The 24296-nt window shown below is 40.3% G+C and overlaps 5 protein-coding genes across 6 annotated transcripts; 4 read left to right on the top strand and 1 right to left on the bottom strand.

Moving 5' to 3' along the window:
* The first annotated feature begins 10 nt into the window (after positions 1-10).
* LOC106708206 lies at positions 11-4568 on the top strand. 2 transcript variants are annotated; one of them, XM_045686465.1, is made up of 5 exons: positions 11-261; positions 486-680; positions 907-1003; positions 3132-3218; positions 3549-4568. In XM_045686465.1, exons 1-5 carry the CDS (start codon positions 52-54, stop codon positions 3779-3781), a joined length of 822 nt encoding a protein of 273 aa, XP_045542421.1. In that variant the 5' UTR covers positions 11-51; the 3' UTR covers positions 3782-4568. The 2 variants fall into 2 exon arrangements, with proteins under 2 accessions (XP_045542421.1, XP_045542422.1); XM_045686466.1 differs by having other exon boundaries at positions 179-256.
* Positions 4569-5229: 661 nt separating this feature from the next.
* LOC106708227 lies at positions 5230-6585 on the top strand. The gene is made up of 2 exons (XM_014499710.2): positions 5230-6067; positions 6217-6585. The coding sequence occupies exons 1-2, from the start codon at positions 5504-5506 to the stop codon at positions 6373-6375; spliced, it is 723 nt and encodes a 240-aa protein (XP_014355196.2). The 5' UTR covers positions 5230-5503; the 3' UTR covers positions 6376-6585.
* A 527-nt stretch (positions 6586-7112) lies between these two features.
* Positions 7113-8846, bottom strand: LOC106708150 (RNA-binding protein 45). Its single transcript, XM_045686656.1, has one exon. It carries the CDS (start codon positions 8619-8621, stop codon positions 7113-7115), a length of 1509 nt encoding a protein of 502 aa, XP_045542612.1. The 5' UTR covers positions 8622-8846.
* A 315-nt stretch (positions 8847-9161) lies between these two features.
* On the top strand, positions 9162-11868 carry LOC123723513 (cap-specific mRNA (nucleoside-2'-O-)-methyltransferase 2-like). Its single transcript, XM_045686358.1, has 4 exons — positions 9162-9905; positions 10017-10202; positions 10383-10503; positions 10583-11868. Exons 1-4 carry the CDS (start codon positions 9414-9416, stop codon positions 11866-11868), a joined length of 2085 nt encoding a protein of 694 aa, XP_045542314.1. The 5' UTR covers positions 9162-9413.
* A 631-nt stretch (positions 11869-12499) lies between these two features.
* On the top strand, positions 12500-23970 carry LOC106711618 (nuclear pore complex protein Nup205). The gene is made up of 32 exons (XM_045686655.1): positions 12500-12515; positions 12945-13105; positions 13313-13433; positions 13638-13815; positions 13994-14194; positions 14334-14415; positions 14673-14776; positions 15051-15339; positions 15737-15873; positions 16410-16580; positions 17345-17548; positions 17897-18014; positions 18096-18210; positions 18281-18447; positions 18538-18741; positions 18830-19081; positions 19158-19293; positions 19364-19547; positions 19630-19840; positions 19916-20025; positions 20109-20253; positions 20402-20548; positions 20615-20750; positions 20822-20937; positions 21016-21825; positions 21916-22136; positions 22227-22364; positions 22464-22716; positions 22792-22993; positions 23073-23297; positions 23387-23493; positions 23814-23970. Exons 1-32 carry the CDS (start codon positions 12500-12502, stop codon positions 23892-23894), a joined length of 5742 nt encoding a protein of 1913 aa, XP_045542611.1. The 3' UTR covers positions 23895-23970.
* The last annotated feature ends 326 nt before the right edge of the window (positions 23971-24296 follow it).

Here is a 24296-nt window from a genome sequence, read left to right as displayed (position 1 = left end):
AATCAAAATCAACCATAAACTCGACCAAACTTATTCTGTTAGTAAATAACAATGACCGAGAATACAAGCCGGTCAAGAAACATCTCATTCGAGCAATTAAAATCCCTAATAGACTTCATGGGACAGCATATTGAATTTGCCACTGGTAATTGCCGTACTTTAGAAGCTCGACATGCATCGAAACGTTTGTGGGATGAGTTAACAAAAACCCTAAACAACAGTCGCACGGGCACTAAGAAAACTTCAGATGGATGGAGTAAGGTTTGTTTGATTATAATTTGCTATATAGCTTATAAAGCTATAGGCACACTGGTTCCAAAATGTCTCGTTAAAACTTAATGTTTACATCTTAAATTATTTAAACCTTTATTAAAATTAAAATATCCAACTGCATTGCAAAACTCTAGTTTTAAGATTGAACCAAACACCTAAATGATAGTTTTCAACGTAAAATTACATGAGAAAATTTACTGTTGTTCTTTCAGTATTGGAGTGATTTCAAGAATAAGTTAAAAAACAAAATTAGCATATTAAACAAGAGACCGCGATCAACATCAGCATCAAAGAAAGGTATAACACCATTAAGTAAACTGGAAAAGAGAGCTCTTGTTATACTGGGACCTTATTTTGAGAGGAAAAAGGCCAGGAGAAAGTGTGAATTTTCTAACAAAGCAATCTCTGTAAGTTACTATTTTATGTCACAATTTTTAACTTAATCTTAAATTTTCACATAATCTTAGGTTAATTCAAGCAACTCAAAAGACCACTTGCTTATAAGAAAAAAAAATTGTTTTTGTGTTTTTTAGAGAACTGTATTTTTTTGAGAGAGCAGAGAACAATATATTGATATTTTAGAATAGGTTAGGACTATGTTTTGGCAAGAGCAGAGTTATTTGTGTGTTTCAGAGTCAAATGCCACCAGAAATAAAGTTAGAAGCTTATCAAGACGATGTTTTCAGTGAGTTCAGTAAAGCTCAAAGTGACACCAGCGATAGACTATCAGGTAAATTGAACCTTTTTTTTTATTTACAAAAGACTATTTATATCAAGAGAAAACTTTGTAAGGAAGTAGCGCAAACAGATCTACATAAAATTTAAAGGTGTTAGTAGACTAGATGTGTATAAAGCTGTGTTAAAGGCGAATCAGCTACTTCACCATGGCAATGAGGTGACAAGATATAACGATAAATAGTAGAAATAAAATGAACTTCTTGTGAAGAATTAAGTTTTTTATTCATAGAATAAACATTGGTGATTCTGCAACGTGATGTAAAGGTCTGATTATTTATTAAAATAATCGTCTAAGAATATACATCAAGGCAACGAACCGATGCAACCTGGGGATGTTAGAGAATAAAGGCTGAGGGAACAACGTGATCTACTCGTACCCGACGACTCCCGTTGCGGAAGTAGACCGTTTCCGTCACGCCAGGCTTCGACGTGGATGGACGTCAAAACCAAATCATTAAGGACTAACTAAGCTATAACGATAAAATATTGCTGCATCGGACTGTGACAAACGACAAAGGACGTAACAATTTTAGTTAAATACGTTAATTTTAATTTGATTTTATCCAGTTTCATTTGCCTCTATTTGCTTAATTTCGTTTAGAATCAAAATAAAAATTTATTTTGCACACTAACATATGCCTCATACTAACACATACAAAAAATTCGTTTGTGGCGTTCTTATGGCGTTAGTATATCGGTGTATGTAGACTACTCCAGCTGCCACTGGTGCACCAGCCTCCAGATCCTGAGTGCTACGTCCGTAGTTCTGCCGGTCAGCCGAGTGCGCTGAACTTCGCTGTCACCGATCACTGCGCCATCGCGGTGTCCTCATCGGGATCAGCTGACGTTTTACTCTTTTACAGCTGTTTGTGCGATTTGGTTTCGTTTATTCCGCTTTACTTATCATGTTATTCGCTCTTACGTATTTTTAATTTATCTTGATTTTAATAATGGTCGAAGACTTAAAGGCACTGATCCGTGCTTGTAGTACCGTTAATTCGAGAATTACTATATTCACCAAACATTTTAATAATGTCAAAACGAATGACTATAAAACTATTACTGAAATACAAATTACTGGTTCTGGTGCCCGAGGGCGTAACGTATTAAGTACCGCGTAGGCACCTTCATTTGGCGGCTGGCGTAAAAAATCGAATGTACAAACTGTAACACAAAAGACAACTGTAAATCGAGGCAGTTCTTTGAATTTTATACCTCATATTTGCTTTAACACTTCCTTATCGGGCGTCCTTTGTTATTATTGCCATCTCCAACGACAAACAAAAGGTTCATCGATTGATACCCGCTGCTGGAGAGCGTGAGACAACAGTCCTGGCTACGATGGTCATGAATTTCATCCAAGCATCAGCAGAGCGTAAAGGGCAACAACCATGTACTTAAATGATGGTTAAGAACTGGACACATCAAGGTCAATATATAATTAAAAAGAACGACCAACCGCGGAGGAAATTTTCCACGTCAGACTCCCATCAGCTTCTTGAAACCTCAGGTTTCAAGGGGGGGGGGGGGGGGAATAAGTTAATTTTATTTCTATGAGTTTTCGTTATATATTGTCACGTCGTTGCCTTGGTGAAGTAGCGCTGATTCGTCGTTACCAAATGTTAATTGAATGATCAACAATCTTACTAATATTATAAACTAGCTTTTACCCGCGACATCGTCCGCGCGGAATAAAAAAAAATACACATAAGATAAAAAAGTTCCTATGTCCGTTTCCTAGTTCTTAGCTACCTCCCCATCAATTTTCAGCTAAATCAGTTCGACCGATCTTGAGTTATAAATAGTGTAACTAACACGACTTTCTTTTATATATATAGATGCGAATGTTTAGTTGAACGGCTCAACGGATTTTGATGAAATTTGGCACAGTCGAACATAGTCTGGAATAACACATAGGCTACTAATTAAGTTTTTTTCGCGCAAACGGAGTCGTGAGCGACAGCTAGTGACTAAAAAATAAAAGTACATGTTTTAGGTTCCATTACTGAAAAATTCATAGATAATATATTGCCCTCCTTATTTCCTTGAACTAATAAAAAAACATAGGTATGACTAAACAAATTATTCCGACTCCCTAACTCGTTTTTCTATTGCTTCAGATGGGGATGGAGTTGAAGAATGTATGGATATTAATAATGAATTTGATGAAGATTCTGAACAAAATTCAAATGAACCCCTCATACAAAGTATGTTGAACTAATTATAAGTAACTAAGGAGAAGGAATCCTTTTAAGTTATTTCTTACATTACGAAATAACACCCATAGTATACAATAGGCTCTTCTTTTAAAAATGGGGACATTATTTCCCAACTATCTCGACTAAGTTAAATTATGGTACATATGCACTGATCTCTATAAATGGACAGGTTATAAGATGTTGTATTTTGTGCCTCTTTGATTGGTGCGTCATAACGAAACAAAAGCTGTTACTTCCAAACAATGACCTATTCATTTATATGTATCAGTGTACATATGTCAGAAAATCAAACAGTTAAACTAATTTTCAACATTATAGGTCTGTATCCGAAATGGTTGATTCAAGTCGAGAAAAAACGCGCGGAGGCTGAACTGATCCGAGCAAAAGCTGAAGAGCATAGAGCAAGTGTGGCCGCTAAGAGTGCTGAAGCAATGTTACTGCAGGCTGAGGCACTGAGACATATGTCTGAAGCTGCCACGACCCAAGCGGAAGCCATGACGCGGATAGCCATAGCATTGGAGAATAGAAATAGGGACAATATGTCAATATGATTTGTGGTCTATGTTACATATTACGATAAATGGAAATTAGCACTTAGTATGCCACGAGGGTTTTCTCAAAGTGAACTTGCAAACTGAGTTAGTGGCAATGAATGTGTTATATTGTGTAGGCTACTTTGAGAATTTTTGCTTTTGTGAGCTCGACTGGATGGAACGATTCCGTATTCTGCGGACAAGAAGTACGCTCTGGTCGTGAAGTGAATATCTTATGGAGTTACGTACGTTTTAGGCTGGTTTTAGAGTCACACTGACCACATGTTGGCAAAAGACAGGCAAAATGTGTCAATTGCATGAATTCAGTTGGTCGTTTGCCACCTTTTGATTAAAAAAAAACTTCAAGGGAGCTTCCAAACTGATAGCTATTCGTTATTCTAAAACGCTTATTAGACATTGAAATAGTTAAGCTGTCAGCGTTGATGATCAGCGTGCACTGATCTCTATAATAGGATAGGCGATTGCTAGGAAATGAAGCTTTTGCTTCGTTCGACAGTTAATTTTATCTATATTACTTCGAATCCACACCATTTCTACAAACCGCTACGATCAGCACCAAAATGGTAAATAAGCACAGAATACTATGTCTTATAGCCAGTCCATTTATAGAGGTCAGCGTGCGATAAGGGTGACTAAAGTCTTAAAATACCACATCAATACAACTAAGGTTGTAATAAATGGATAAGTATTGTGGTACGTAAGACTTGATGGAATGATAATTAAATCTCAAGATTTATTATATAAAGAATTAAGAAATAAACGTCAAAATTTATGGATTTAAACATATTTCCCTAAAAAACAGTTGAAGTGGATGTCTTGTTATTTTATTATTTAATTTATTACAGAAATCTCATTTATATTAGTAGTTCCACTAAACTATACATTGTGAAATCTCTCTGAAAAAAATTACATGCAGTTTTCTAGTATGAAGTGTTTTATTTCATAATTGAATTCTATAAATCATTAATTACTCTGCCAAAACATGTAATATCAACATCCGATAATGGTTATAAGAATTCTAATGGGATTTCGGTCTTTTTTTACAATTTGGGCAACCATGTGACATTAATCTATCAGTTTTATAGCTTCTATCAAATTCCCTGATAATTTACCTAAGATAAAAGACTGGTTAGTATGTCAATAACGATTTACTCTAAAAGAATCTCATATAAATGAACTGGAAGTATTAAACATACATGTAGGTAGAAGTATGCTTCCCATCAACTACCCAATCCTGTGGCTTAATACATAATAGTAATGCTGTTTCCCCGTTAAAAGATAATTTTAGGTTTGAGTCTTCGTCGAAGATTTATTTAATGTTATTGATATTGAAAAAATTATTTTCTTATTGCCAAAAAATGAAACAAAATATTCAATTTGGAAAACTGAAGTGTTTGATGTCATAAAATGTTTATGGTTTAAAATTGTTAATCTTCAAATCATATTGTCTGTGGTTTTTGCCCTTCCTTTTTCTCGATTCATTTTCACATCAAATACGCGAAAATAAAGCGGCGAAAACACTTTGCGAAATTGAATTGAAATTTATTATTGAACTAAATCAAATCTCTGGGATTTTATCAACAGTCAAAATAAGAAGAATATACACGATAATATGAACACGTAAAAAACAAGAACTTTCCATCACTACTAACCGAATTGATTTTTACACTGAAGTGTAAAAAAATATTTAAGACCTCATCTTGAAAAAATCAAACTAAAATGAGTTACAATTACAAGGAGCATGCCATGGCTTTTGCTCAGTTTTTGCCAAATATGGTCAAGTTGGACGAATTACAAAAAATTACCCAAAATTTAGATCAAGAACTTGCTGAATCGCAAAAGATTATGAAAGAGATCAAAACTATGTTTGATGCTGCATCCCAAGTAAACGTTGCACAAGTGAACAATAAGAAACAGGATAATATTGTGACGCATACGATTACTACGGAATTACTGGGCGCAAGTGTTCCGAATTTGATCATGTCAGACATGGAAAATGTAAGCGGCCATCAAAGTTCCGAAGAGGAGCTGCAATCTCTGATAGCGATTATGAAAAATTATGCTGAAAATCTCAGAAACGAAATTGCAAGATTGCCATCACAAACCTTTGGAAATGCAAAAGAATTCGAAAAGTTAGATCTGAAGGAATATGCCATAAATTTTGACCAACTTGCTAAAAGTCTGGCTAACATCAAATTTAATAAAGGTGTTGTTAACAATAGAAACCTAGAATTGGAAGCAAAGTTGGCACAGTTGTGTGAAGATGTTCATTCATTTACTCAGGTAAACTTAGTTACATACATAGTTCCTCTTTAAGGATGAGTATGGCTATTTTTAATTTTTTATCCTATTTGATTTTAATATAAAGGAATGTATTACCAGCTGTCTACTGTATTCACTTTGTGTAAAGATATAATACTTTTTTTTTCTAGATGGTTGAAACAAAAACTGCTATAAGTGAGAGCAACAAAAATTGGACAGATAATCAACAAGGAAATGAACAAAAAAACATCCTGTATTATGATGAAACCATAAACAAATTACTAAATGGGATAAATGAAGTAACATATCTACTAAAAAATAAACATTGAATTTTGCAGATTTAGACAACTTCTGTCAAAAAATATGTTTATGAGTATTAAGTTGAAAGGAGGTATAGGGGAGGTATATATTATTCCCAATGGTCAAAAACAATAATCAATCCTTAAGATGGAACTGAATATTGTTTAATTTACTTTGTATAGGAGATAAGAAAATTGATCACCCTTTTTATAATCCTTTCATATGATGATTAAATAAGCAAAAACATTTTGCTAATGATTATTCTGTGATTGCTGTGAATGTGAAAGTTTGTTTATTCAAAACATTCTTTTTAATATTTTTGAAGTTTATACACATAGAATAATTCATGAAATGGTTTATTTAATAAGGTTAAATTGGTGAAAATCTACTTTCTAGATGTTTTGAAATATAAGCTTGGATAATTATCAGAACTACTAACTTACCTATTAATCATGTCTATAATCATACATACTATATTGAAATATTATAAAAATGTTAATGCCTTTAATGATAATTGTCAAATAAAAAAATTATGTAAAAAAATAGTTTTCTTTTTACTTGTTTATTTTTATGGTAAAATAAATAAAGAATAAATAAAAAAGCCATCAAATAAAGCAAAATAGTAATTTGGTAAAAAAATAGAAAATTTGAAAAATAATACAACACAAACTAAATTAAATGAGTAACGTAAAAAGTCAACAGAAATTAAAATTAATAGATAATATTATGCTGTCTGTACTTATGGTCGCGTCATGCTTGTCTCTCCTTATTCCGAACTGTCAATAAGTCTTATTCTTTTTCTGTCTATATCATTGTCTCTGTTATCATTTTGTTCGTCGTCATTCATTCTCTGATCATCGTCATTCTTTGTAGGTTTCTCATCAGCCTCCATGACTTTTAAGCGGATTCCGCATACAACAGCTCCATTTAAACATTTTATAGCATCCTGCGCTGATTTAATAGAGGCATATTTTGCAAAACCAAATATTTTATTGGGGAATGTTGAGACATGTATAAGGTCACCAAATCTACAGAATACATCTCTCAACACAGAACTAGGTGGAGGCTGGGGCTTACAAACTATAAAACATCTTTGCACCACTCTGCTGGCGTTGTTGGCCAAAGGTTGGGGTGGTGGGAGAGGGGTGCTACAGTAGTTCATATCATGTTCCTGTTCCTCAGATATTTCAGAAGTACAAGTGACAACTTTGATTAAAGTGGATGCTTGTGCTATGGCATCAGCTAGTTGCACTAAGTTGGGGGAGCCAGCATCAATAGCATTTTTAAAATTGTTAACTATGCTACTTAACTCTGCCGCAGCCTTGTTCAGAGGATTCTTATCAGGCCAAACTGTTATTATTTCTCCGGAAGGAAATTCAAAATTGTTAAGCCTCTCCATAGCAAATGCAGCCTCTTTGTCATGATCATAAGTGATTAGGGCTTTGCACACACCGTTATAAGTATCTAGGGTGTACTGACAATTTTTCATCCCCGGTACAACATTAAACAATTGCTCTATATATCGTTGAGGCACCGGTGGGTAACATTTAACATTTATTCGGTTGAAATCAAAAGGTTTAGTTAATGTTACTCCATTTAATATATCTCTCCTAGCATCATCCCTACGGTGGTAACGGTCTACATAGTTATCCCTACAAGGAGAATTACTTGAATGAAAACTATCCATCTCTAAGCTATTCCTACTTCTTTTTAATTCCTCCTTTGGAGTTGCAAACATAGGCCTGTACTTTCTGTCACATTCTTCGTAAGCTTTTGCAGCATCAAAAAAAGTTTTATAATTAACATATGCAAATCCTTTATTCGCCTCAGTAAATTTATCCTTTTGCAAGTGAACTGACTCCACAAGTCCAAAATTAAAGAAATGTTGTTTTATTTCACTTTCAGTTGCATCTTTGTGAACTTTAATAAACAGCCGCGTATATCTGTCCTCGTTGCAGCTGTTAGAGTCATTTCTATTCACGGCAACCATCACTTTTATAGGCTTTGAGTCACTTTTCAAGGTTTTGAGATGCAGTTCTTGGATGGCTAGAGCTGCCGAAGATGTTTTATTATATTTAATATACGCTACGCCTTTGGTCTCGCCCGTGGTTCGATCCTTAGGTATGTATATATCTTCAATGGTACCGAATTGTTCAAAAGGTGGCCTTAGGTCTTCTTCCTTGGTTTGTTTGCCACAAACAACGAAAATCCTGGAATGCGGAGGTTTATCCTCCTTTCGTTCATCATTGCGTACGACTTGGTTCCAAGTGCTCATTGTAGTCCGTAAAGTTTTCAAGTGTGTCGAGTCAACAGTCAAGTCACGTCCACAAAGTACTTTCCAGTGCAATGGTTTATAAGCATTTATTGAGGAACGTCGATGTCAGTATCCTTTCAGTCGGATTACGTTTTTTCAGTTATGTGATTGTAAACTAATTACTTTTAAAGTTACTTTCATCCAAGTTTGCAATATTGATTATTGACAATACAATTTACTTACGTCAAAGTGATCAAAGAGTTAAAACTTTATTTGTGGCTTCATTATGTTGTTTATAGTTACTATCAACTGGAAAATAGACATTTGGAAATCGCTTTTATGGAGCCTCAAATAAGGCTATTTAATATTTATTTTACATTCTATCTTTTTCTTGCGTAAGTTTTCTAAAAACACACTATCAACTCCATTGTTAGTCATATTTTAAAAGATTTTGATTTGAAAAAAAAAAAAATGTTTTTTTTGTATAGTACTGTTTCTGAACATTTTCCAAGTTATTGAATAAATAATGTGACATCTGTCACCACAAAAGTTTGACAATTTGACAGGCATCTTTCTTTTGTAAACATTGAGAACCATTTAATTGATTTCTGGAAATGTAAACCTGAGGAGAATGTAGCATAAAAGTGTGAGAATTGTAATTTTAATATTTGGTCTTTGCATTATTTGTGTATCACGGCTAATTGTGTATTTCTCTTAGTTTCTCTCTATTTCGAATTCAGTGAAAATGTTCTCAAACTACTTGACCGACATTTATCTACAATAATACGCAATTGCCTACAATAATATTCTAAAATGTATCCATCGATGGAAAATTTCTTAATGCAATCGAAGCAGAAGCTTTACAGGGGCGAAGAATTTGAAGACGAGCTGAATGACTTATTTAATAAAAAGTTTAAATTCCGCTATAACAGTGAGTGGACATTGCCGCCTGGCGATACTTGGTTTACTGACGCACCTTGGAAAGTAAAGGGCTTGGAATATTTAAAAAGTCGTTTAAATTTCCATAAGAGTCAACTCAATGACTTTAGCATTGAGGAATGGAGTAGTCACACTCGGCGACGCAACCCCGCCGGCGAAGTATGCTGGAAGCTCAGATGCCTGGTGAACCCCGAATTCCTCACGCAGGCCTGGACTAAGTTCTACGAGTGTGCTTCAACATACAACATTGTGCCACCAGAGGCAATTTCTGATATGAAAATGGTGTCTTTGCATCTGTGTGAAGCTCCTGGTGCATTTATCACTTCCTTAAACCATTACTTAAAGCTGCATCACCAGGCTCTTGATGTAATTTATGACACTAAAACTATTTTTTATTTAATGATCATTTGAAATTAATAGCCTTACAATACTTTTTATTTTGAACCTATAATGTAATGTGTACATTGTGTATTCCAGTGGAAATGGGTTGCAAATACTCTCAATCCATACTACGAAGGCAACTCGTCATCGAACATGATCAGTGATGACCGTTTCATGTTCCACACTCTCAACAACTGGGACTTTGGTGTTGACAACACTGGCAACCTGATGGATTGGGAAAATTCACAAGCTATTATCAAGAAAGCCAAGTCTTTAGGCAAAGTAAGATCCATTTAATTAAATTCAAGATAAAAATAACTACTATGAAAAGAGATCTTAATTTTTTTCGAATATTTGAAAATATCAAATCGGTAGTTTATTTTTGAGAAAGTTTTAATAAACAAATTGTTATATATGATCTCATAAACAAAATATGTGTTGAAGAAATGTATAATTGTTCAGGTGCTGCTTGTAACAGCGGATGGATCGATTGATTGTCTCCAGAAGCCAGATGCTCAAGAAGAAGTCACTTCACCACTCCATTACTGTGAAATTATAACAGCATTACAGGCATTAAGCCCAGGTACTCATCATTACTTAATTAGTTAAATTTGTGGCTGTTAAAATGTATGAATTTTGTAAAAATTGTCTTTTATTTTCAGGTGGAACGTTAATCTTCAAATTGTTCACCATTTTTGAACATTCCACAGTTAACCTTCTGTATCTCCTCAATCAGTTGTTCAAAGAAGTAAATATATATAAGCCAATAACTTCTCGTCAAGGAAATTCCGAGGTATATGCTATCTGTTTGCAATACAAGGGTATAGATCTAAAATCTTACATACCAATATTTCAGAGTGCATTTGGAACAGAATTCTATTCAAATAAATCATTGTTTCCACTTGAAAAAATACCAGAATCCTTCCTCAAGCAAATTGAGGAATGTGCTTATTATTTCTGCTCCATTCAATGCCATGTTATAAACAATAACCTACAAGCATATCTCATGCAAAAGAACATAGCTCTACACAGGGATATGAAAAAGATCAGGGCTATTGTAGCTTCGGAATTCATTTGGAAGTACAATCTCAAACCGATTAGTATTAATCAGGAACTTTTAAAGGGCACACTTCACGAGGAAAATAAAATAAATACAAATCCTCGATACCATCGTGGCTCATATACTGAACGCCAACTGTACACAAAGATGTCATTGAAAGAAAAACATAAGAATTTAAATATGTTCCTTCAAGCTGAGATGCTCTCTAACCCAATGATACATATCACAGAACCAGTTAAATGGATGATTGGAGAAGGCTCCTCAAAGATAGATATCATTTTCACATATGGAAAACCTTTGCAAAAAGTAAACAGTTCAAAGTTCATATTTGTCCCAATCTACAAACTTTACCAGCAGATACTTGCTGAGGAGGAGTTTAAAGAGATCATTCTCTATAGACCGACTAAACCAAAGATTGATCCTAGTCTTTTAGGACCTGAGCCATCTAAAATAATTTCACTACCCGAGTTCCAATACAGAGAGAGTTACAATGTTTATGAGAAAAATTGTTTTAAAGCTTTACTGAATGGAATGAGAGAGTTATTAGATGGAGAATCAATTTTATTGCAGAATTTTAACACATTGACCCATTTTAATGTTAGTATTCTCTATATTTTGTCAAAGGCATGTTTTGAAAAAACAGGCCTCACTTCTTGCGGAAGTATAATTCTGAGCAAATTGATTAACAAAAATTGTTTAAAGTATATGGAACTTATTGATGATGAATGCAATAATGTTCGTAAGGACGAGAAGAAAGATGTGTTGAATTGTCTCCCGGTCCAGGTGACCAATGCGGAGGATTTCTTCAGTAACATAGTCTTCTACAACAACACTTTCTATAGAAATAAATGCATCGAATACTTGGAGAAGATTAAACAATCTTTATAAATGTATAAATATTTCTTGTATTGTGTATTCAGTGTAGTATTTGAGAGTATTTTTTTAATTGCTTTTATTCTTATGAAAATACCTGTTATTGATGTCTTCTAACAATGTGTATTAAAGACCTTCTGAATGTTTTAGGATGTTTTTCTATTTAAAAAATAAATAAAACAGGTTTTCCCTAATTCTTTATCCTCTTATCACTACAAAGTTACAAGACTGCTCGATGTCGCTGTGATACAAATTAATTAAACGAGCATCTTCGCGACAATTAACAGATTTTTGTATAATGATTGATAATATGGTACAATAGCTAATAGTTCATTCATTGAACTTGATCAATTTTAATAGTATTTTTACTTAAACTAACCGCCATAAAAATTTTATCTGAAATAATATTTCATCGGAAATTTTAAAAGTAACCATAGATTTGCAGAACCAAAGACAACAGTAGGTACGCTAGAATTATTGTAGTTTCTATTGAAATTTAAACGAACTGACAGACAGAATGTCATATCACCGCAATTCAAAACAATTGCTTGTAAACTAATTATTTTGATAAGTATATTTTTTAGAGGACCAAGTATTAAAAGAATTACTAATTGTTAATCGCCGTGGATTCCAAACTCAGCATAAAATGAATATAAACGAAGGTATGACAAGTTTTTAATTTCTAACCTATACTTAGATTTTGGCGGCTTTGTGATTATACGTTAGTTTTAATAGTTGTTAATTATAAACTATGTTCGAAATATACAAAATAAATGATATAAACGTTATTTCCTATGGATATACTATGTATACTGTATGTATAAATATAACTTATAAAATCACCTTTTTGAATATCTTGGTATGAATATATTGTTTGTTCATTAGCACTATAGGTCTTTTTGGAGTAGAGGCTATAACTTTTTATGCATGAATGTGTTCTTTAAATGTCTTTATTTGTTGGTGTCAATATACATTTTAGTATTTAATTTGTCCAATTTCAATTAATTGGCCAATTAACAGGGTATTTAATCTTAAATTGACATTAGTAAATGATTCTTATAGTTTTTATTTAATATATAAATTGTATCTAGGAACTACCATAGAAGATCTATGGACACCATATAAGGAACTAGTATCTGTGGTGGAAGGATACTTGGCACATGAGAGTGGAGGAGCTCCATATGCAGTGCACACATTTGAATCTGTCCTGAGAAGGCACAAACAAACATTTCTATCTCTCTTAAAATATCCTGTAAGTAGATTTTTTAACTATTTACACACATTTGTCTAAAAAAATATTGTCTTCCATTTAATCACATATGAAAAAACATAAACAAAATTATTTGATCAATAAGCAATATATAATTACTTGTAAACTCTTCATAAGTGTGATGTTTGTTAACTGTTATCCTCGCTTTTTACAGTTATTTTCAAACTATTTTTGTTTTTATCTGTTCAGCCCAAAAATCCAACAAGCAGAGAGGAGATCAAAAGAGGTGTTACGGAAGGAGTAAATTTACCCAGTATAGGCAGGACTTTGCTGTCCAAGGAGCTTGTCGATGAAGCTATTATAATATCAGGTAAAAATACTTGTAAGGCCAAAAATGACAAAAATATGAGGTCACAAGAACAGATGTTCCTGAAACCTGGATCTACAGATATTAATTTAACTGAAATGAAAAATCTATAATTTATTTCGTAATTTGCAGTTTGATAAAAGACTAAGGTAGTCAGAAAATTACTTAAGGTTAATTATGAAAATAATTGTTACGAAACTTGTTCAGACATGTACAATGTGAACGAGTATGTGTGCCTGGAGTTGCTGCACACTGCGCAACGGCAGGCGCCGCGACAGCCGGGGCTGGCGCGTGGTCTGCTCGCTGTGTTACTGCAGCATGACGGCCGCCGCGCGCTCGTGCAGGCCCTCAGACATCTTGTCATGGCACGAGATGGTGTCTCCTGGTCAGTACATTGCCTTCTTATTTCTCATTCATTCCTCACTCTTCTCTCATGTCATTGGCTCATGGATTTTTCCACCGAGAGTTAGGAAAATACCCAAGTTAGGGTTGTATAAGCCTTAATCAATCACAGATGTACAGATGTATAGATTACTTAGTTGTGTATTTCCCGATCTTGTTAGGTCAATAAGCGCACGCGAGGAGATAGTTAGCTACGTGTCAAGATATGTGTCGCAGTTAATAGCGGATGGGTTGCTGGGCGGCGTGCTGGACGCGCTGCGCCGTACCTCACTTGATGCCGAGCTCGAGCTGCTGCAGAACAACCGCGCTCTGCCCCCGCCTCGACATCTCGTGCGGCTCATCGGCACCATTGAGACTACCAGGTTACCTAAACCGGTTCCTACTGTCTTATTTACAAATTGAAAATCATGTTTATATTGGGTTATACATTGTAGGACTTTTGACTCTTGAAGTTATAGTATTGTATTGTTTGATGTTAATTAATTATTGGTTTTGTTGCAGAAAGTTACTCGCTGGTGTGATATTTGCGGCGTCTGCACAACGAGGGCTCGACAGAGATATATTGCTAAGACTGTATAGAGAAGTAAGTTTAACACAATTTATCTAAAGTATTTATTAATCTATATGTATAAAAGAAAGTCGTGTTAGTTACACTATTTATAACTCAAGAACAGCTGAATCGATTTGACTGAAAATTGGTGGGAAGGTAGCTTAGAACCAGGAAACGGACATAGGATCATTTTTACCCCGTTTTCTAATTTTTATTCCGCGCGGACGGAGTCGCGGGTAAAAGCTAGTTTTATATATAATTGTAAATTGTCTTGTATTGTTTGTATGTAGCAAATGACGTCAGCAACTCACGGGCCGACAGGAGCATTGGATGAGATCTCGCTCGCGCTGCAAATGGCGCTGCTCTATGCACTCGACTTGTCCGTCTTGCACAAGTGAGAGATTTATAACTTTTAAATAGTTACACAATTTGTGATTTGAAATTTTTAGGGCTGAAAATTTGTGCTAAATTAGTTTTTTTTTATAAATAATATTTTTCTAACCAATTTGTGGTTCAGTTCTTACGATGTTTACATATACAATGATGTTTGGCCTTAAATTCTGCTGAACACTTGAATAGAATGTTGTTCTAATTTTTATTATTTTGTTCAGTTGACTACATATTTTGTGTAGAAGTTGTTGCATGTTAAACTTAATCACTTGTTACAGACGTGAAGATGGCGAAGAATTGGCCAAGAAATTACCCCTAATACAGGATCCGGAGTTGATATCAGTTTTGTTGGATGAGTTCTCTCCGCCTATGAACCCCAACCAGACGCAGGAGGGCCAGGATAAAGGATCAGGGCTGAGGGCCTTGTGTCAGCTGGCCCTAGGTCTAGCTCTGGCTGCATTGAAGCGAGCCCCACAAACATTACTTAGGGCTTCTGGTACGGGAGAGATAAAAAGTGAATTGTTGGACCAGGATGAAATGTTGGTTGATGCTGCTATTGATGGAAAGGTGAGTTTTTTTTTTTAGTTAAAACCAATCAGTTTTATTCTAGCTTTACAAAAAATGGTGCCTTTTCTTGGGACAATTATCTCTATGTGTGTATGAAGTTAGAAAATTATTTTATTACTAGCTTTCACCCGCGACTTCGTTCGCGCGGATAAAAAAAAAACGTCATTGCTGTCCCATGTGTTCTTCTAGTTCTAGACTATGTTCTACATCTATATTAAATTTCAGCAAGATCCTTTGAGCCATTGTGAAGACAACTTCAAACATACATCCATCCATCTATCCAAAAATTCACATTTATAAATTTAGTAACATTTTTTATTTTTTAGATTTGAAATTAACAATATATTCCATAACATTGTTATTGTGAAGGTATTGCATGTGTGTATGTTTGTGGCAGGTGTTTGAGTATGTGAGCGAGGCGATGCTGTCTGCGGGACTGGTGCGGGGTGAGGAGTACTACCAGCGGCGGCTGCACTCACTCATCACCGACTTCATTGTACTCATGCACTCCAAGCTCATGGAGATGAGAGTCAAGTCAGTACCAGTTATACTTTCTACAATATTTTTTATCATCAGCTCACTATACATTATATGAGGGACTTGGAGTCTTCCGTAAATCAGGGGTTTCCTTAACCATAAGAACGTCGGATAAATGTATATATTTAAATCGAAAAACATATTCGTATATGGCGGGATTTGAACCCAGGACTTGCAGATTACAAAGTGCTTAACACCTGAGCCACCTTTCTTTTTTCCAACTGTTCTCGTTCCTTGGGATTTTGTATGATCGAATTGGGAAGAAAACTGATTATTTTATATATCATTGTTGAATAGCAATTGTTAATGAGCTCTCATTGGCTCAAGGATTAAGCAATTGACTTGTAATCAAAAGGTACTGGGTTCAGATCAAATCATATTTGTGAAAAAAATTCAAAGACATGTGTGAAGTCAACCTGCACTTGACCAGTTTGGTTGATTATGTTCTAATCACCCCTAATTTAGGATAGGTTCTGATCATCCCAGTGGGGATTATATAGATGATGATGATGGAAGTAATTTCTCTATGTTAGGGCTGATGAGGCTGCGCGTGCGGTGCAGATGTACGCTGCTGAGGGTCTATCTGCGCCGGGCGGTGCTGGTGCAGGACGTACACGTCTGCATGCGTTGCTGCGCTGTGTTGAGCTCCTGTATGAGCATGACACCCTCCAACTCCGAGATGAATACTGGCCCTCTGCCCTCAGGTAGTCACATGAACTTTTTTTTATATCAAAAGGTAGAAAAGCAAACTGCTACTTGAATTCGCCGAAATAGCGAGGTTACCATTCACCATAGACATCCGCAAATGCACGATAGTATAGCGGGACGCATAGAAAGAGGATATTGCTCCTTTCTATGTGTCCCCTCTTCCGCCAATACACTTTCCCATATTATCCTTTCCTAATAAGAAAAGGGTGGGAAGGGAAAGAGGACTAAAATAACACCGGCATTACACTCATCATACGAAACGCAGAATTGCTTCAACTTGACGTCTGTCTTCTGTGTGGTATTTCACCAGTCTATACCGTCTTTTTGTGTACCCAACAAATATTTTATTTATTTATTTATTTATTTATTTATTTATTACATGGAAAACTTACAGCTATATTAATCTAAATAACTCTAAAATGGATGACTGAAAGCCAATAACAAGTTTTCACTTATAGCAATTTTATATCTGAGATGAGCAAACAAATACCGCAACTATTAAGCTAAAATAATATAAAACAATGTAAGCTATTTTATAATATATACATATTATTAACAGCAACAGTTCACATGTACATTTTATTTAAAGAAATCAAGAGCCAAGCACTTTCGTGCCGAGGATACACTCGTCATGAATGGATCGAAATCGTGTTGCTTACAATTTTAACTAACCACTGTTAAAATTGACAGTTGAAAATGCAATATTTGGATGATTTCTCACCAATATTATAAAAGAAGGGATGTAATGTGTGTGATGCAGTCGCAGTGGAGGTGCAGGAGGTCGTGAGGCGACACTGTACAAGTTTGTGAGGTTGTCCGGTGAGGCGGTGTGTGCTGCACTACTGGCGGCCTACCTCCGCGCCCTGGCTGCGCTCGCTGTGCCCAAACACACGTGGGCGTTGTTGGCGCGTCGCGACGCCCTCTCCGCACATCATCTGCTCACAGCATTACAGCTGTATCACAGGTATCATACATCTACATACATTGTCTTGATCAGTGATTGTCAAACTTATTTCTTTCACCGCCCCCTTTGAAAATCAATTATATTTCAGAGCCCCCTAATTTTTATTCAGCCCTAAAACTTAAAAACCACAATTTCATTACTTTAATTAATTTCAATGCCCCCCATTTTTTGGGCCTGTTATCGCCCCCTCCTAGGTTTCAAACGCCTCCAAGGGGACGTTATCGCCCCCAAGGGGGCGTTTTCGCCCACTTTGGGAAACACTGGTCTTGATGATGTAAGTACGTAGTCATGATCGATGATGAATTTCACATGATTTTGAATATGGACTATTATTTTGATATGTGTTAGGAATTTACGCGCGGACCCTGCGCCGTTCGCGGAGCATCTACACTCGTCTTCCCTGGGCGCCTCCGCCGTGGTGACACCTGCAGCGCGTCCTGGAAAGCTGCTCGTGCGCCAGGAGGAGGTGATCACCATACCACCATATACTTGAGATTTATTGACACCGAGTAAGAGGTGCAGCACTGTACAATACGTGTGTCTGCAGGTGGAGGCCATGATAGCATCGCTGCAGCTGATCGCGGCGGTGGCGCGCGTCGACGAGTCAGCCAGTGCCGCCATATGCGAGAACTTGCAGTGGGACGCCGTCAACTGCATGTTTGGTAAATTACTCTCATCGTCATTTTTTTAGTTTTTTTTCTATTGGATAAATATATGTGACTTGTGTTTTAGGACTGATGTGCTGCCATGTGCCGATCCAGCTGAAGGCGGCGCTGTGCCGTACTCTGGCTGCGCTGGGCGGGCGTGCGGGCACAGCGCCGCGGGTCTGGGCCGCGCTCGACGCCGCACAGCTCGTCTCCACGGCAGACAAGCGCGGCCTCAATGCTGAGCTGCAGGAGGTATTCACACACTTCATTAATATAAATACTATATCTACTCTTATTTGGAGGAATTACCAATTAAATGTTAATTGTCGTTTGTGTTGTTAGGTGGAGTGCCGCATGGAGGAGTACCCGCTGTCGCGTGCGTTCCTGGAGCTGCTGGAGGCTCTGTGTGCGGCGGGGCCGGCACCTCGTGCGCTGGGTGCCGGCAGCCGTGCGCCAGGCCTGCAGCCCTACGTGCACCACGTGCTGCATCGCCTCGCCCTGCCCGCGCCGCACCGCCGCTACGCCGTACCTCACGAGGAGTGGCAGGTCATACATTTTTACACATGGTTACATTATGAGTTAGTCTATTTTATTTCTATATAAAAACTCTAAATTGTTAAAATATATATCGCAGGTGATCGCGCTGTGTTTCCGTCTGTTCGCGCGCTGGCTGGAGGAGTACGAGCCTAGTGCGGGCGATTTCCCGGCGGCGGGTGCGGCGGGTGCGGGGGGCGCGACGGGTGCGGGGGGCGCGGGGGACGCGGAGCCGCCGCCAGGTTTCCCGCTGCTGGTGCAGCTGCACTCGGACTCGGAGCTGCTGCGCCTCGTGCTGACCACGCTCGACCGAGCCAACGACCTGCTCGACCGTCAGTCCGGACCCGGCAAGGTGCGCAACTGACGTCATCCTGTGTACTTCGAGTGTCACTGAATTTTTAGATACTCATGGTGGTGTTTGGATGTAGGAGTACGTGGAGGACGCGCTGGTGTCCACGTTGCAGATGCTGGAGCGAGCGCTGGCGTTGGAGCGCGCGTTGACGGACGCGGCGGCGGAGGCGGGCCGAGCTCTTCTCGTCGTAGGACTATCAAAACTGCTACTCGGTTGGACATTCTTTTCATATATTGATTCTTTTGAAAGTGGAAATATACTTTATATATGGTGGTAATGCAGCGCCGGAGGGCCCGGAGAAGTGTGACAGGCTGGTGTCGTGCTGCCGCGTGGTGGGGCGCAGCACGCTGCCGGCGGGCGCGAGGCGCGCGGTGTCGCTGCTGCGGCGCGCGCTGCTCTCGCCGCACTCGGCGCGCCATCTGCTGGCCTCGCTGGCACACCGGCACGCCCTCGCTGCGGACATCAGGTGATTTACTCTTCTTTTATTCTATCTCTTGTTTGTTTTAAGCTACGTTTTGTTTTATTTTCTTTAAAATTTTGTTACTAAGGCATGGGTTCGTGGAATGCCTGGAGTCGGAGGAGTGGTGCGGGACCGGGGCCGGTGGTGCTGGTGGGGGCGCGGCGGAGGAGCGCGAGCAGAGTGCCGCAGAGGAGGCGCGCGCGGCCAAGGAGGGCGTGGTACTGCTCGTGCTGCAGCTGCTGCCCGCCGCAGCGCCCAACTTCGCCCACTTCCTGCTCGGATACCAGCTCAATGACGACGTGAGCATACTCCTATATATTTAAATGTGTTCTCTACTCTGTTTCTTACGTAGTGTGATGATTGTTGTTCACCAGGTGAGCCGCAGCGTGCTGAACGAGGCGGGAGTGAGCGGCACACCGCGCACTGTGCTGCACGCCGTGCTAGACATACTGGACCAGCACATCGCGCCCGCAGCTCACGAACGGTAACACATGCCACAAGCTTCTTACCTTATTATATAAGTTTGTTTGTTGTATGTTACTTACCGATGTGATTATCGCGGTATAGCGAGGCGACACCGCTGGTGGAGAGCTGCTACCGGCTGGTGTACTGGCTGTGCGCGCGGCCCACCACGTCGCCACCAGCTCTGCGTCTGCTGCGCGCACGCGACTACTTCCTCGCCAGGCATGTCAAGGCAACCGTCAACCTTGAAGTGAGTCGAATCACTTTTCATGCAAATATTCTTAGTAAAAATTTGATAAAAGTGGTCTTCCATGGCTGATATCCGGCTATTAGGAGCATCATCAACTTCGTGTAATATATTATAACTGACTATGATGATCATGTCGTGTGTTGTGCAGACGGCGTCAGTGACGACGGTGTCAGCGAGGTCGTGGGTGCTGCGAGCGTGCGCGTGCGAGGCGGGGGCTGCGGGCGGCACCAGACAGCACGCAGCACTCGCCGCACTGCTCGGCGCTCTCACACACACACCACACCATCCCGACCAGGTATCTATCTACACCATATAGGATTCAAGTTTTATTATAGAGAAATCTTATGACTAATTATGTCAGGAGTGGGAGTGGTGCGTTATCCGTCGCGCGCTGGAGGGGCTGGCGGTGAGCGTGGCCGCGCCCGCCGAGCCGCGCTGGGAGCTGTTCCACGCGCATCAGCTGCGCAGCGCCATCAATGATTGCGACCTGCCCACGGGTATGTGCTGACACCTGTAATGTTAAAAATGTTTCTATGTCATGTATATAATGTAATGTGCGTTGTATCAGGTGTTGGCGGCAAGCGCATTAGCGTGAGCCGGCTGCACGCGGTGCTGGCGCGAGAGCTGGCTGCGCTGCGCACCACCGCGCCGCAGCGCAGCCTCGTCGCCCTCGAGATACAGAAGGTATGCTGCACACCAATAAAACGTAATATTATATTTTCAACATTGCACTCTATTACTTTTTATCTATTTTTCGTTTAGGTTCTGGACTACGTGACGGAGGTGAACCGGCAACGCAACCTGGCCGCCACGTTGACGCACTACTACGACTCGTGGCGGCAGCTCACCGAGATCATCTTCTGCGTGGCGCCGCCCGACGTGCTCGCCCTCGAGTCCCGAAAGAACCTGCTGCTCAACATCCTGCAGGACTTGCTCAACAAGATCCCGCCCGCGGAGGTGCTGCCGCAGCTCGGCAACCTCGCCTCCGGCACCGTGCTGCTGCTGCTCGTCAACCTGCGCCACTGCTACATCCTACAGAAGCGGGAGTCCAACCTGAACTCCTCCGAGTTCGAGGCGAGCTTCTTCGGGCCCTCGAACCAGATAATGCAGACCAAGTCTCTGACGCTCAAGTTCATCCTGCACAAGATACTCAGCTGGATCCTGGTGTCGGGCGGCAGCACGCAGAAGATGCGCGTCAACCTGTACGGCGCGCTGCTCAACTTCCTCAACATCGTGAACCTGAAGGCGAGCCCCGCGGAGCCCGAGGAGGAGGGCGACGTGACGTACGTGAGCCGCCTGGACAGGTCGCGAGGGCGCGCCGGCCGCGAGGACTCCGCCCTCAAGGCCATGGTGGTGGACGTCATCACGGGCTTCGGCGAGAAGCTGTGCGCCATCGTGTGCGGCGACTGCACCGGCGCCGGACACGACGTGTGTCGCATGGCCGCCCTCGCATGTCTCGATACGCTGCTCGACATCGACCCCGCCACCGACTGGCTGCACACCCTCACAGACCAGGGCTATCTGCGCAGCCTCATCGACAGTCTGCTGCACGACGACGAGGGCCTCAAGGAGGTACGCGCACTTACACGACTCCTCCGTCAACTCTTTTGCGGATAAACGATGTACCGGAGTAACTTTATTGTTTACATTTGCTCATATCAGGCGCTGGACCCGAGCCCGAAGTCTCTGCGCGTGCTGTACGTGTACGAGTGCAAGATGTCGCTGCTGCTGAAGCTGGCGGGGTCGCGGCGCGGCGCTGAGACGGTGGTGGCGCAGGGCGCGCTGGCCTGCCTCGCCGCGCTCTCCGCTCTCGGCTGTCACCCTGACGTGCACGCCGCCAGCAGCCGCCCTGACACAGACTTCGTGCCCTCCGTCGCCTCCAGGTTGGAGAATCGCTGATGAACTTTATAAGGATAAACCAGCGAGCTTTTAAATTGTATTTTATGTTTACCATTTTTGTTTGCATTCCTCAGATTCCGTCAGATGCTGGTGCCGGCGCTGGCGCTGTGCGACGCGTTGCTGACGTCGCTGGGCACAGAGAACCACAGCTGCGTCATACACGTGACGCACTTCCTCGTCAGCCACGTCGAGTGCATCGACATGGTGCTGAGGTAAGGTGACTTCACAGTGACCACACTCTGAACCTGACATCGCTTTCATCCAGGGTAAATGTTAGGATTATGACTGAAATGAGCGTTCGGTTTGAGTAGAGCGGCGCACCCCAGCTCGCCCGAGGGTCTGCTGGTGGAGCTGGAGTGGGTGACGTCGGTGGTGGCGCGCGCTTCGGGGCGCGAGGTGTTCGGTCTGGCGCGCGGCGACACGGCGCTGCAGCGCGCCGAGCCCAGCCTGCAGCGCGTGCAGTGGCTCATGCTGGCGCTGCTGCCGCGCTTCCAGCAGCCGCCGCCCGCCAAGCACGCGCCCGCACCCGCCTCCGACCACCCCGACAACAGGCTCTATCTCAAGGTAGTCTCGTTACATTTCACTCAAATTCTCCATGTATCTACAAAGTTAGAACAAATTTGTCTTGTGTGTGGTCAGATCGTGTGCAACTTGCTGACGTACGCGCTGAACACTCTGGAGCGTGAGGACGCTCGCGTGACTTCACACAGTCCAACGAGCGCGGCGTGTGCGGCTGCGCGTGCGCTGCTGCAGCACCTGGCGCGTGCACATCGCCTGCACACCAAGCTGCTCGCCACTGTAACGCACCAGCTGCACAATCTGCCCGCAATGACGCTAGACGGTCCGTCCACCTGGTGACTATATACTTGTATCCGACTCGAAGGACCAACATTTGTAACATTTTAATTTTTGTGTGATAGATATGAAGAAGTTGCTGGGCGAGGAGAAGTCAGGTGTGGGTGGTGTGGGGGGTGCGGGGGGTTCGCCGATGGAGGTTCGGGCGGGGGTGGTGTCGCTGCTGCGGGGGAGAGCGCGGGTGCGGCGCGCCGAGCTGCAGTACTGCGGCGCTGCGCTCGCGCAAGCGCTGTACTTGTTGTGGGCGCACGCGCGCATGCACCTGCAGGCCGCAGCTCCGCATGAACTCGGTAATATTAGATAGAATTTTACGCTTATATGACAAGATTTAGGCGTTACAATAGTGTCAGTTTATAAAATGTCGTGTGCGTGTACGCAGGTGTGAAGCTGGCGGGCGCGGGGGGCGAGGAGCTGGGCGCGCTGCGAGCTGACCTGGTCGCGCTCTTCAATGACCGCTTCGTTGAGGATCTGCTCGACACTGTCAAGGTGAAAATCACACTTTATATGTCTTATTATGTACTAACCTCTTTATAAGTATATATTAACTTTAAATTGTATTGTTTTTTTTTTAACTAAAAATATGCTAAATAACCATAATTTGTAGTTCCATGACGTGACGTGATATTTTCTTGTGACGTCACAAATTATCAAAACTTAATTTATATCAACTTTCTTCTATATTATATATTAAATAAATTGGAAAACGTATAAAAATACATCTTATTTATTACTTTTAAAACAAATGAACAATATGTATAGAAAAAGATATCAGCTGTTGTTCAGTGGAAGTGTACCTTAATCTGTAGGGTGAGCCGCCGCTGCAGCGCGGCTTCGTGGAAGTGCTGCTTAAAGACATCAAACGCATCATACAGTTCTCCCCAGTCTGATGACACACCGCACATGACACCATGACACACCGATACTAGCATTTGATAACATTTCAAATAAATTATATTTTTTATTACGAACTTTAATGTAATAAATAAATGTAAATAATATGTATTAAAGTTGAAACTATTTTTATTATTACTTTTCAATTATTATTCGACATTTTGGATTTAATTTGTATGGAAAAAGTTTGATCTAAAAAATTTCTTCTTAGTAAAAAAAATCTTTCACAAGTTATTTTCGACATTCAAACAATGTATTTTTTTTGTTCCATATTTTGTGTTTAATTTGAGAATTATTAAAAAAAAAACAAAAATTAATTGCTTATTTAACAAAAACAACCTTTCAGTATTTTACATAAACACATGGACGAAGGCTTTTTTTTGCATTTATATTCAATT

Source organism: Papilio machaon, chromosome 3 (assembly GCF_912999745.1).
Source record: "Papilio machaon chromosome 3, ilPapMach1.1, whole genome shotgun sequence".
NCBI classification, from domain to species: Eukaryota; Metazoa; Arthropoda; class Insecta; order Lepidoptera; family Papilionidae; genus Papilio; species Papilio machaon.
The sequence above is the reverse complement of the archived record's forward strand: the minus strand, read 5'-3'. Positions and strand labels throughout refer to the sequence as shown.

Excerpts from the sequence above, each read along its gene's own strand:
- LOC106708206 (XM_045686465.1), top strand. The coding sequence starts at position 52 with ATGACCGAGAATACAAGCCGGTCAAGAAACATCTCATTCGAGCAATTA. Across the intron at positions 1,004-3,131 it reads CACCAGCGATAGACTATCAG|ATGGGGATGGAGTTGAAGAA; the intron begins GTAAATTGAACC and ends CTATTGCTTCAG. Across the intron at positions 3,219-3,548 it reads AAATGAACCCCTCATACAAA|GTCTGTATCCGAAATGGTTG; the intron begins GTATGTTGAACT and ends TCAACATTATAG.
- LOC106708150 (XM_045686656.1), bottom strand. The coding sequence starts at position 8,621 with ATGAGCACTTGGAACCAAGTCGTACGCAATGATGAACGAAAGGAGGAT.
- LOC106708227 (XM_014499710.2), top strand. The coding sequence starts at position 5,504 with ATGAGTTACAATTACAAGGAGCATGCCATGGCTTTTGCTCAGTTTTTG. Across the intron at positions 6,068-6,216 it reads ATGTTCATTCATTTACTCAG|ATGGTTGAAACAAAAACTGC; the intron begins GTAAACTTAGTT and ends TTTTTTTTCTAG.
- LOC123723513 (XM_045686358.1), top strand. The coding sequence starts at position 9,414 with ATGTATCCATCGATGGAAAATTTCTTAATGCAATCGAAGCAGAAGCTT. Across the intron at positions 10,203-10,382 it reads AAGCCAAGTCTTTAGGCAAA|GTGCTGCTTGTAACAGCGGA; the intron begins GTAAGATCCATT and ends ATAATTGTTCAG. Across the intron at positions 10,504-10,582 it reads ATTACAGGCATTAAGCCCAG|GTGGAACGTTAATCTTCAAA; the intron begins GTACTCATCATT and ends TTTTATTTTCAG.
- LOC106711618 (XM_045686655.1), top strand. Across the intron at positions 16,581-17,344 it reads TACTGGCCCTCTGCCCTCAG|TCGCAGTGGAGGTGCAGGAG; the intron begins GTAGTCACATGA and ends TGTGTGATGCAG. Across the intron at positions 22,365-22,463 it reads TGCATCGACATGGTGCTGAG|AGCGGCGCACCCCAGCTCGC; the intron begins GTAAGGTGACTT and ends CGGTTTGAGTAG.